The sequence below is a fragment of the Bemisia tabaci genome, chromosome 2 (genome assembly GCF_918797505.1).
Source record: "Bemisia tabaci chromosome 2, PGI_BMITA_v3".
In the NCBI taxonomy this organism is placed as follows: Eukaryota; Metazoa; Arthropoda; class Insecta; order Hemiptera; family Aleyrodidae; genus Bemisia; species Bemisia tabaci.
This window is the reverse complement of record NC_092794.1, coordinates 55,469,559-55,482,805: the sequence shown is the minus strand read 5'-3', so window position 1 is coordinate 55,482,805 and position 13,247 is coordinate 55,469,559. Positions and strand designations below refer to the sequence as shown.

Sequence of the window (13,247 nt, the reverse complement as noted above, 5' to 3'; positions counted from 1 at the left end):
TAGCCGGCTACACAATTTCTTATAGGCTTTTATAGCCGATGGCGATTAAGCAACAACCAGGCGATAAAGTGTATGCTAAACGTTATACTAATTACGGATGCTAGGACTAAGTGAGTTTTTGGACTGCTGCTCTCTTTTTGGGCCGTAGTATCTTGATTTATTTTGCGAGGAAAGCTCCGTACTTTTGATGGATGCCTGCCATTCCTAATATATTAGAGCGCCTATAGTTTCGTATGATACTGTGCAATACCTCTGAAGTGAAATACTTGCTTCAAGCGCAACAACGGGCAGCCAGCGCAAAACGCTCATTGGCGCCTACAAACCTAACAGGGATACTTCACGCGTTGCGCAATGCGTGAAGTATCCTTGTTAGGTTTGAAGGCGCCAGTGCGTCGCCGCTCCGCTTTGTGTTAGGCTCTTAATATTTAATCTGGCGGAGTCAGCGTTATTCAACTCATGATTTTGAAATGTTTGCACACCCTGTATGGATTATTCTCATTTTAATTGATGAAAAAAACTAGTTTTGAAGGAAAATATAATGTGCGTTTTGTAAATATTAAGGTGGTTCTGTATCAAACTTAATGATTTCCAAAGCACACGAATTTCTACACAATTTCTTAGAGCCTTTTATAATCAATGGCGAAAAAGCAACAGCCAGGCTATAAAGTGGAAAGCCCGGCGATAGGAACTATAGCCCGGCTGCATCATTTTTTCCGCTTCGTATAGCCCGGCCGTATGATTTTCTCTGCATTCTACAGCCAGCTATATGATTTTCTGTAGCCTTCTTTAGCTGGCTATAAGAATTCCTATGGTATTTTGAAACGCAGCTCTTATCGCCAATATTTACCAGGGCCTTTTGGTAATGCCGCAAAATTTGGGTTAGTGACCTAATTTATTGAGATACTACTACAATTCAATAGAAATGTCCAAGTTGGGACTTCACCCCTATACCTCTTTTCCCCCGATATGTACGTACATGGATGGAATGTTTCAGGGTTTCTCTCTAAAATTGTTACCTCGTTTCAACCTGTTTTGTGTTTTTTAGGCATGCACTTCTGTACAAATACAAAACGTTTATCTCATTTTTATAAATGAAGAGGAGGTTTGTAAGTGGTGGTTTACTGAACGCTCGTGGGAGATGGATTTTGTTAAAAGAGGAAAAACCGGGCAAACTTTAGACGAAAGTAGCTGAGGCGTATTTCTGTTTTGCCTCTCTCCGCTAATGGGGAAAAAATTATTTCCTCGGTTCCAAAGTGACGTGATCACTTTTTGAGCCTGTCGTGTTTAGTGTCATCAAGGAGTGACATTTTCTATGAAACCTCTCACAGCTAATTACGGAATAAAAAGATCCCAACGGTGGAGTAGCGGCTGGGGTTAGCGGGCTGTGCCACACGCCCGTTGAATTTAAAAGTTAAACAGTGGGAAAAGGTAATTAAAAAGGCGGCCGCTGCTTTTTGAGTGAGTGGCACTAAGCCACTCACAGAAATCGACTGTGTTGTCACATCTAGGAGATTACATTACGTTTTCAATGAGGGGCTTAGTGGGCAAGGTACATAAGTACAGTTTTTGCTATTTCGAGAAATGTGTTTGAAGTTTCAAAATTACATGGATCCTTGCGGCGGAATAAGGAAAGCTCAAACTGACTTTTTGATGCTTAAAATTTGGAATTTGGGAGCGAATTTTTGACAGATTATGCATGAAGACTAGTTTCATTTGAAATCATTAATACCTCAATTTCTTTCAAAAATGGCACTTCTGCGCCCTGTCTTCCAAGCCCCTCAATTAGAGTAATATTTGTGATCACCTACGGAAAATGAATCTTAATCCACGGAGGCACAATTTTTGTCGAGCTTTGAACTTGCAAACTTTGACCATTCTAAGGAATACACTCAAACGTTTCAATGAAATACCTGCGAGCGGCTCGAGTCATTTTTAAGTCATTAGAAGAAGTAAAGTTTCTTTATAAGGTGCGGCAATTTTCTACTGGGTATATCAGATTATAAAATTATACCTACATAGCTTTGCCTTGAAAACCAGATGGTCAGAACGTTTCCGAGTGGCGGCTTCGAACCATGGATGGTTTAAAGCCTCCAATCCGAAACGGTTCAAAATTTAGTACTTATGTTTAAGAAATGTTTTGATTCCGTTCTAATGCTACTTTACTCGCCCTGGTAAAAATTGGCGATAGGAGCTGCGTTTCAAAATACCATAGGAGTTCTTATAGCCGACTAAAGAAGGCTATTGAAAATCATATATAGCTGGCTGTAGAAAACGGAGCAAATCATATAGCCGGGCTATACGAAGCTATAAAAAAGTATACAGCCGGGCTATAGTTCATATCGGCGGGCTTTACACTTTATCGCCATTGGTTATAAAAGACTATAAGAAATTGTGTAGAAATTCGTGTGCTTTGGAAATCATTAAGTTTGATACGGAACTACCTTAATATTTACAAAACACACATTATATTTTCCTTTAAAGCATATTTTTTTTCATCAATTAAAACGAGAATAATCCATACAGGATGTGCAAACATTTCAAAATCCTGAGTTGAATAACGCTTACTCCGCCAGATCAAATATTAGAGCCTAACACAAAGCGGAGCGGCGACGCACTGGCGCCTACAAACCTAACAGCGATACTTCACGCGTTGCGCAATGCGTGAAGTATCCTTGTTAGGTTTGTAGGCGCTGGTGCGCGCTTATCGCTGGCAGCACGCCGCGCCGCTCCGCTCTGTGTTAGGCTCCAATATAATCTAAGGAAAGAAATGGAGATGTTGCATGTGTGAGGGATTTGCGATTTGATTGCTGTTTCTTATGTAAAAGTTCGCGAGAAACACGATGGTGCCACTGGTTTTCTCTGAAATCATCTCCCAAGCTCAAAAAAAGCTCTCAAAGTGAGGCCAAAATGAAGGGGATATCCCGCCCTACCCTGAGAGTCCACCTCTACATCAAAACAAACTCTCCATGCAAAGATAGGGAGCAAATACATTAGCAGGGTTGCCGTGTTTTCAGTTTTGGAGTCCCCAAATAAAGTGGCAGCCCTGTCAATGTATTTGCACCCTATCTTTGCATGGAGAGTTTGTCTTGATGTAGAGGTGGACTCTCAGGAAAGCGTGGGATATCCCCTCCATTTTGGCCTCAACTTGAGAGCTTTTTTTGCGCTTGGGAGTTGATTTCAGAGAAAGCCAGAAGCACCATCGTGTTTCTCGGGAACTTTCACATAAGAATCAACAGTCAAATCGCAAATCCCTCACACATGCAACATCTCCATTCTCTACGAGGAAAGGTAATTGACTGAGCAGCTGTTGTGATGTTGCAGGAGGAGCTGATCGTGCGGATGAACGTGGAGCGGACGGAGCGGCTGCGGAGCCTGGCGTCGCAGCTCCTGTTGTTCGAGTCGCGGCTCTGTCGGAAGCAGCGGAACATCAGCCGCCTCCTCCTGGAGAGGGAGACGCGGATCCGGAAGCAGCAGCAGCTCATCCACCGCCTCCAGGCCTGCCTCACCCAGGCCGGACTGGCCGCCTCCGAGGAGACCAACCTCGACTCCCTCAACGACTCCGACTCCGCCGTCATCATGGAGGACGACGACGCCTACCGCGTCGACGTCACCGTCGTCCGCAGCATCTCCGACGCCCTCGAGTCCAAGAAGCAGTCGCAAAATCAGCGCCGCAACAACGCCCTTCTCCGCCGCCCCGAGGTAATTATCGCACCATGACTAGAGGCTACGTTCCTAACCGCTACGTGGTCCATGCTAGAGTGCCTAAATGAATACAGACAAAAAAATTAAACAGCCGGGCTATAGTTCCTATAGTTTCTATAGTATAGGGCTATAGTTTCGCCATCGGCTATAAAAGGCTATAAGAAATTGTGTAGAAATTCGTGAGCTTTGGAAATCCGCAAGTTTGTACGGAATCACCATAATACTTACAAAACGCACAATATATTTTCCTTTACTACATATTTGTTTTCATCAATGGGCCTGTTGCAAACTTTTGCTAGAGCAAAACTAAGAGTTGTTTCTTATAGATAATGCCTCAAAAATCACGATGAGCGCATTGGCAAACTCTGAAATGCACTCATAACTTCACAATCTGCGTAAGAAATTTGCGGTTTTTTGAGCTTCCCGCTTCAAAAACGATACTACGGCACAGGTGAACATTTTGTAAGAGGAGTCGTTCCATCGTCGGCAATAATCATCATAGCCGACGCCAATCCGTCAAAACACGTTTGATGGGACGAGATAACACCTGAACTGGATTAGACCAGATAACAATCGGTGTGTTAACGTTCATATTTTCCACGCCCGAATTGATTGACCTTGAACTCTCCTTGAATTACGCGCGGAACTGCGTGCAAGCGTCGGCCATGATGAATATCGCCGACGATGGAGCGACTCCTCTAACAAAATGTTCACCTATGCCGCAGTATCGTTTTTGAAGCGGGAAGCTTAAAAAAACGCAAATTTCTTACGCAGATTGTGAAGTTATGAGTGCATTTCAGACTTTGCCGATGCGCTCATCGTGATTTTTGAGGCATTATCTACAAGAATCAACTCTTATTTTTGCTCTAGCAAAAGTTTGCAACAGGCCCATTAAAATGAGAATAATCCATACAAAGTGTGCAAACATTTCAAAATCATGAGCTGGAATACGCTGACTTCGCGAGATTATATATTGGAGCCTAACACAGAGCGGAGCGGCGTGCTGCCAGCGATAAGCGCGCACTAGCGCCTACAAACCTAACAGGGATACTTCACGCATTGCGCAATGCGTGAAGTATCCCTGTTAGGTTTGTAGGCGCTAGTGCGCTTTTCGCGCTGGCTGCCCGCCCGCCGCGCCGCAGCGTGCAACGGCCCTTGATGCAACTATTTCACACCAGAGGTATTGCACAGTATAATACGAAATTGAAGGCGCTCCAACATATTAGGAATGGCAGGCATCCTTCAAAAGTACGCAGCTTTCCGCGCAAAATATATCAAGATACTACGGCACAAAAAGAGAGCGGTAGTCCAAAAACTAACTAAGTCCTAGTATCCGTATTTAGTAGGTAACGTTTAGCATAAACTGTATCGTCTGGCTGTTGCTTAATCGCCATCGGCTATAAGAAATTGTACAGCCGGCTACAGAAGCTATTGAAAATTCTTACAGCCGACTTTAGGTCTATAGTATTTTGGAAGGCCCTGTCCACACGAGCGCGGTTCGAGGAGCTTATTCGACGAATTGCTCAGTTCCCGGAACTTATTCCTTGAAACGAGGCATGCTGTCCACACGAGTTCGCCCGAACTGAAACCGGAACTTCAATAAAACTTTACAATTATCGCAAAATAATAGATTATTACGGCCGCCAAAGTAACAAAAATAAATGTCAAGACATGTAAAGGACGTAAAAAACAAACAAATTAACATCAAAAGAAACATATATAGAAGCTCGGAGTACGGGGGGAGTTCCGGGTTTTGGAGGAATAAGTTTTTAGCTCAGCTAAAACTTGTTCCGGGAACAAGTTACTCGGAATAAGTTCCGCGAACCGCGCTCGTGCGGACAAGGCCGAACACACATTCTACTGCCAATGGAGATGTTGCATGTGTGAGGGATTTGCGATTCGACCATTGATTCTTAAGTTAAAGTTTGCGAGAAACACGATGGTGCCACTTGTTTTCTCTGAAATCATCTCCCAAGCTCAAAAAAACTCGAGTGAGGCCAAATTGGAGGGGATATCCCGCCCTACCCTGAGAGTCCACCTCTACATCAAAACAAACTCTCCATGCAAAGATAGGGAGCAAATACATTGACAGGGCTGCCCCTTTATTTGGGGACTTTAAAACTGAGAACACGGCAACCCTGCTAATGTATTTACTCCCTATCTTTGCATGGAGAGTTGATCTTGATGTAGAGGTGGACTCTCAGGATAGCGTGGGATATCCCCTCCATTTTGGCCTCATCTTGAGAGCTTCTTGTGAGCTTGGGACATGATTTCAGAGAAAACCAGTGGCACCATCGTGTCTCTCGCGAACTTTTACATACGAATCAATTATCAAATCGCAAATCCCTCACACATGCAACATCTCCATTTTTACCAGGGTAAAAAACCGCGTGTTTGCTTTCAGGTTCTGGAGACGGTCTACTCGGTAGAGGAGGACGACCAGCAGCCCCCGGCGAAAGCGGAGGCGCCGAGCCCGGAGGACAGTCCCCCGCGGGCGCGGCTCAAAGAGCGCTCCAACAGCTTCGAGATCCTCCAACCGACGACCCCAGCTCCACTCCCCGACGACTCCGGGCCCACGACCCCGTCTCCGGGGACTCAGAGCGAGCCCTGCCACACGGCCTACAACAGGGTGATGAGCAACCACAGGTCCGTCACCAAACCGAAAGACGTCAAGTACAAGCGCATCAACAAGGCCAAGTCCAAGTCTCTGGAGGAGCTCCGCGGGAAGCTGAAAAATTGGGTCGATCGGGGCAATAAGATAAACATCTCGTTGGACCAATCTTACGCGTAGTCAGCGGAGACAAAATATTTTAGGCGCCTCGCACTTTTGTAAAAATAAGAGGGGTCCGCTCGTGATCGGATGTCCTTCAGCGGGCCGATTATTGAAATTAATAGACAAAGCTATAGACAAAGAAGACATAAGAAGTATTGAGCGATCCTATCGGTTGAAATGGGTGGTTCTTATAGACTAATTATCGGGTCTCTCGTGGGTTGCCGTTAGTTAGTCTATTACCTACGTCCTTTGTCCATTGCAACCACCCGCTTCCACCAATAGGATCCCTCCATATCCTTTTTTCCCTCTTTGTCTATTGTTTTGTCTATCAATTTCAATAATCAGCCCGCAGGAGGAGAATCAGCGTCAAATCCAGCGGACAGATTATTGAAATTTATAGACAAAGCTATAGACAACGAAGACAAAAGAGATATGGAGGGATCCTATTGGTGGAAGCGGGTGATTGCAATGGACAAATAAGGTAGGTAATAGACTAAGTAACGGCAACCCACGAGGTACCTGATAGTTAGTCCATCATTTCCTCCCTTGGTCTATAGGAACCACCCGTTTCAACCGATAGGATTGCTCCGTACTCCCTATGTCTTCTTTGTCCATCGCTTTGTCCATCAATTTCAATGATCAGCCTCCAGAGCTTCGATGGTATCTCAGAACCCAAGTAGCGGTGATCGCAATAAATTGCGATTTTATCGGTAGGTTATCGCAGTTATATCGGTGGAAATATATCGAGATATCATCGCATTCAAAATCGCGATATACGGCAATTAAATCGCTACGAATTGCAATCTTTGGTTCGAGTAATCGTGATCAATTTTTGGTCGATAAAATCGAGATTAAATCGCCATTTATCGCGATTTTTATTTTGAAAATATCGCGATAATTTTTCGGGCGATAAAAGCGCGTTTTTATCGCGATAAGATCGAAGCTAATCGCTCGGATGTTGATGATCCTGGCGTGTTTATCGCCGATAAAATCGCAATATATTGCGATTTTTCCGTTGAGAAATGCTACTTGGGAAATAATGGAAGTTTTTACATTCATAACTCGAATATTAATTCCTCTTTGTTAACGCATGTTGAAATCAACCGAGGCTCTTTAGTCAACAAAGAGATTTATTGTTACAGCAGAACAAAAATATTCTCAGCATCGGCCAACAAGAAGGTAGAAGACTGCGACTCATAATTTCTTTAAATTGCTAGAAGGTGAGGGATGCCCGAAATTTAAAGTTTTCACCGTCGCGTCGCTAAGATGTTGACGGAGGGTGACGGGTCTGTATTTGTCTCTAGTCCAATAAGAGATGCAAAATGAAAGTCTGCAACGTCGCAAACCGAGCTAAGTGGTTTAGTAGTTTCACTGTTAAATGCTGTTCCATCTCTTGTTGAAGTATATTTTTAGTATGTTCTTGAAACATATTACGAGAATATATTCTATACTCATATAAAAAATAATAATTCAGTTGTTACGGCGAGATTCTGTAGCATCGTGGTTACCCGAGAAAAAAACTGTTTCACGCAACCCCGCCCTCCCTCACTGGACACTATACCCTTATCGCCCTGGCGACTTTCGGAACTCCTTCACTCACCAACCCTTGAAATATATTTCTTTGAGGCTGCTGAGGAACGTGTGGCAGAGGTAGTTTTTTTTTACAATTAGGTACCCACCTAAACCTGTTAAGAACAAATCTTAACACGTAGTTCGTCAGTCACAAAGACGTTCAGATCTAAGAGAGAAGAAGTGGGTCCCAAAGCAGGAGTATATTGGAGGGTGTCTGTAAGAGTCTCGGTTATGTACCTGTTTGGATACCTTGAAGCGGGTTCTCTAAAATATTTTGTCTCTTCTTTAAAGTATAGCTGAGCCCTCTCAACCCTTCATCGAAATCCTAGTCCTCTTATTTTCTTCCATGACTCGATGGAAGAACTTTGCTTGTATATAGCCTTTGCAGCCCTGATGATTAATTCTTCAGGTATTCGTGAACATAGCTTATTAACGAATTAATTTTAGGTGTAGTGGTAGATTCCTATGGATATTCGATATTCGGTTTGGAACTGTACATACAAAATGATTCAAACGAAAACTTATCAAAACGAAACTTCAACGCAAATTCTGAGTTCCTCTTACTTTCTTCATCTCACATTTTACACGTGATTTACCTAGGTGGTTCTATAGCACTTCATAGATTGATTTAATTTTAGCACTCTCGAGGACAATCGATCAATTGATACTTTCTGGATTTTAGGAGACTCTCGAAATGATCTCTTCAAATTCAAAAAGTAGATATCAGTTAATAGGTATAAACAATAAACATCCACCTTGATCCAACTGTGATATCCAGCGACGGAAAGCGGTGTTTCAATTGCGATATTGAATAAATTGATATGACCATGACCCGTAACTATAGTAAATTTATTTAAGATGGAAAGATTCGATTCAGGTATCTACCTAGAACTGTTTCAAATCCATCCAAAGCGAAATCTTGTTTCAAACTAAGAATTGAAGGCGCTTCGGTGACTTTAAGCCCAAGAAGTATAGTGCTCCCAGCGCGACACACTATCACGACTAGGTGTGGCGGTGAGATATAATGTCCTGATATGTCAAAATGGTACGGAAATATCCTCTCCTTTTCTGTTCCCTTAGTTTTCATCCGAGACTTAAATCTTGCCACATATTCGTACCGGCTCGCCACACATTGCTGCGTGCACTGCTTCGTGGACTAGGGTGACCAGAGCGCCTTCTATTTTTTCATATGCAACAAGCGCGTCCATTGAGTACGAATAGTTGTATCAAAGCGTTATTATCAACATCATTGAATCCGTTCCTTATATTGACTGAGATATCAGCATTGGAAGCCCCGGTACGTTTTATTCTACTGGAGTGCCGTTTAAAAAACTGAATTAAAGAATAAGCCCATTTATAAGTGCTGATATTTTTTGTGCAGAACTGATCGTTAAAATCTCTTCTAAGTCAGTAGTTGTACAAAATATATTTCAGGTTTAACTTTTTTAGCACTAAGATCCTTACTCTCAAGGACGAGATCACCGTTAAGACCAATGGCGTGGCGTGCTTTTCGATACATCGATTTAAACCTATGTTAAAGGATCGATAAACAGGGTGTTCGTTAAGAACACCATATTATTCGATTCTTTACCATAGATTTATGCGGGGAAATATCGGAAATCGATCATTCACGCCTCGTCACTGTTTAAGACCCATCCAATATGATCCCTGCACTAGAATGCTACTTGGCATCTCCCTACTTCCTAAGAGCCTAGAGGCTCATAAAACGTTTAATATTACTTTTTTTGTCGCTCTCAGTTTGTGAACAAGTTTAGATAATCTTCCAATCGATGATCTGTCATATTAATAAAATTAAATGTAATTTTCAAATCTGATGCGGAGTTTTTTTTTCTTAAAATAGAGTTTTGAAAAAGCATTCTCACACTGATTCATAGAGTACATAGAGTCGTAATGTAAGTGGGAGAGCTGGCGCCACTTTTAAGCATTTTCCATGTCCCGAATTCCGAGACTCCTGTGTGACGCCGGGTCACTTTTTCGATACATAATCGATTGTTTGCGATACACGGGTACCCGGCCATCCGATGACAACAACAACAACAACAACAACAACAACAACAAAGGAGATAGGAATCACCACGTATTCCACACCGCCATTTTGGATCGAAAATGTATCGAAAAAGTGACCCGAACTCGGCGCACACCGGGCTCGGAATTCGTCGAGCAGAACATGGCGCCAGCTCTTCCATTTACATTACGACTCTATGTACTCTATGCACTGCGTATGTATTCCATGCATGAAGGCCCTCAGCTTGGAGCTTTCGTATTTTCCTTATTTTTAAGATATGCCCTTAAACTAACCAATTCTATCGTAAGAATTACAATAACTTTTATTTGATGACATAATTATATGTATTCATACTTTATACGGAAAACAAAACCAAAACTTTGAAAGCTGCGTAGGTACCCCTGAAAAGGCGATTTTCGGGCTAAGGGCTTTCTTCCACACAGGTACCTACTCAATTCCAACAATTTTCCCGCTAGTGCGTTAGATGAATCAATTTTACCTCAGTCCTCAGATGTCAAACCTTGAGTCCATTTTCTCCGTGAATAGAGCCCTTTCTCCTTTACTGCCATGCTAAGGAATGACGCCGTATGAACATTCGAGAGCTGTCAAATTTCCCCCGGTAAAATGATTATTTATGAAGAAAAATGTGGACATTTTTCTTTGAAATTTCAAGAAATTTTTGTAAAATTGCGAAAAAAAATTATGTGAAAACCTGGACGAGAAACATTCATAAATTCACTAGGAAATTCAAGTTTTACCAAAAGAAAGAGCTACCCTAAGAATGGCACAGTTTGAATCCGCGGGGATTTTTCTGAAACCGGGCCCAAACGATACCTCACGATAACCTAAAACTCTGGTAACAATTTTAGCTTGAGTAAACGCACGGTTTTTGAGAAATGGGGGAAGGGGCAAAGTTGCCAAATCGCCATCATTCTTGACAGCATTTTTACAGCAAAAAGACGGGAAAAACGGACGAAAAAGTTACACCTTTGATGGGTTTTGGCTATATATGTTCTTATTGGACCCCCGGGCATATAACTGTGTTAAAAATTTCAGTTTCAAAGATTTCGGCCGCACAGAGGTCCGAAATGGGGAGAAATCGTAAACAAATCAGGATTCTTTGTCAAACTTTTTAAAATGGAAGAAACATTGTCGGTCTCCTGCAGTATTCATGGCTAACAATGTTCTTATCGGTCTTCAGTGCATTAAATTGTGTTCAGCCTCACAAATATTCATCGCACAGTGGTCCAAAATGGGGAATCAGTACTTTGTATCATTATTATGTTATTAGTATATTAGTAATTTGACCGCACTGCGTTTGACGCAATGCGTGAAGTATTCACGAAGTCTACTAGACGCCATGCGTTTCACGCTGACCGTACTGTTTTTGACGTAATGCGTGAAGTATTCATGCAGTCCTGCAGGCGCTATGCGTTTCACGCCGCCCGCTGCTGACCGCAGCGACCTCACTGTCTTTGACGTAATGCGTGAAGTATCCATGCAGTTTTGTAGGCGCTAATATGTGTTACATGCCGACCGCCACACCGAGGGCTACTCTATGGGGCTACTCCTTTTCATATCAAGTCCTCGTCATTATTGCTCTCTGCGCCGCACCGCTCCATGCCAAATTGCGTGTTTGGTTTCTTTCCTAACTCGACTAATTAAAAGTGCTGTTCCTTGTATCACCGAAGACGACAAAATTAGAAATTACTATACTCTCAGGAAATGAGTGATTTTGTCGCCTTTTCTCGTTCGTAATTTTTTTCTAAAGTAAAGCTGATGAACCAATCAGAGTGCGGCACAGAGATGGCAACACTCTCCCGTATACAGGTATACTCTACAATTGACAACGTTCGGGCGTTCTTGCAGAGCACGACGGATGCTGACGACGTCGAAGGGGGCGGGGGCGGGGGGCGTTGACGGTGGAGGAGCAGGAACTTCTCACGCGAGCGAATTAGCGCCGCGGCAATTTAACGGTGACCGGAACCCGAACTCGCGGGGCAATTTTTGCGTTGAACGGTGAAACTGACGGAGCGACGCGACGCCGACGGATGCCCTTTTTTGGCGGGTGGGCACCGCTCACCGAAGCGAAGCCGCGTCCCGAAACCGCCGACTACGGATCGTGTCCACTCCAGTGGCGATTCTTGAGACTTGGCAATGCTGTTTTTTTCTAACATTTAAATATCTCCGTACAGGGTGATTAAACTTATTGAAGAACCAGGGGGTCTGCCCCCTGGCCGCTACGCGGCCCAACCCCCGGGGCGCCGCATAGCGGATCGAGTCAATAGGAGAGGTCGGACAAAATTTGGAAACTTTAAACGCTTATAACTCCGTTAATACACAATTTAAAGGTTCTTAAAGTGGTTCCATTGGTTTCCTCGCTAAATTTTCTACTTGAAGCACCCCATGAAATGTAAAATAAGACGAAATGAACACCAAAATTTGCGGTTTTAGTCAAAAATTTCATGTCCGACCTCTCCAATTGACTCGACCCACTGTGCGCCGCGCGCCCCCAAAGGCCTCTTCGTGACCGGCGAAATCGTCGAAATCGCTCCTTGGCAGTTATTGAGCAAATAATTTTAATTGAATAACAAAACGATGTTTCAAAGAAAAATTTCCCGCCAAACAATATTTTTAATGAGTTTCTCCTTAAATACTCTGAATTTTGATTCATTTTTGGGAAATCGACCTTGACCCCCAAAATCGCCCAACCGCGGAGCTGGGGGCGTTCGGGAGAGCTCTGAAAGTAGCGAAAACACCGAAAACATGTCTCATTAACAGCTGGACCGCGTTTAGCAGAAAGGAACCAAGCCACATCAACTATTACCTGATTTAACTGGGTAATTTAATTTTTTCCATAAGAACGTTTTTGCGGATTCCTCTGAAAATTTTGAGGAGTTTGCCTCGTACAACGCAGGAAATTCACTGAAATTTGTATGAATATCCGCCTAACCGTTATCGTGTAAAAAATTTGAATTGCCCAATTTTTGGCAATAAAGCTGCTGATGTGGCTTGGTTCCCTTCTGTTTAACGCAGTCCAGCCGAAGCCGAAAAGGATTTTCCTTGGTAACTTTTCTTCTTTATCTCAAAACCCGTGGCTGGCATGAGCAGAGCTCGGGTTTTCAAGCACAGTGAGGTTTTAAAAGTGACGGTAATGACTAAAAAATATATTTT

The 13,247-nt window shown here is 43.1% G+C and overlaps 1 protein-coding gene across 1 annotated transcript in view; it reads left to right on the top strand.

The window, feature by feature from the left end:
* LOC109034275 (uncharacterized) overlaps positions 1 to 9,882 on the top strand; it is a 45,258-nt gene extending 35,376 nt beyond the window's left edge. Inside the window, exons 3-4 of the mRNA XM_019047328.2 lie at positions 3,322 to 3,699; positions 6,107 to 9,882. Of these exons, the coding sequence (XP_018902873.2) occupies positions 3,322 to 3,699; positions 6,107 to 6,493 (765 nt within the window). The 3' untranslated portion in view covers positions 6,494 to 9,882. The remainder of the gene's footprint in view (positions 1 to 3,321; positions 3,700 to 6,106) is intronic.
* Positions 9,883 to 13,247: the final 3,365 nt, after the last annotated feature.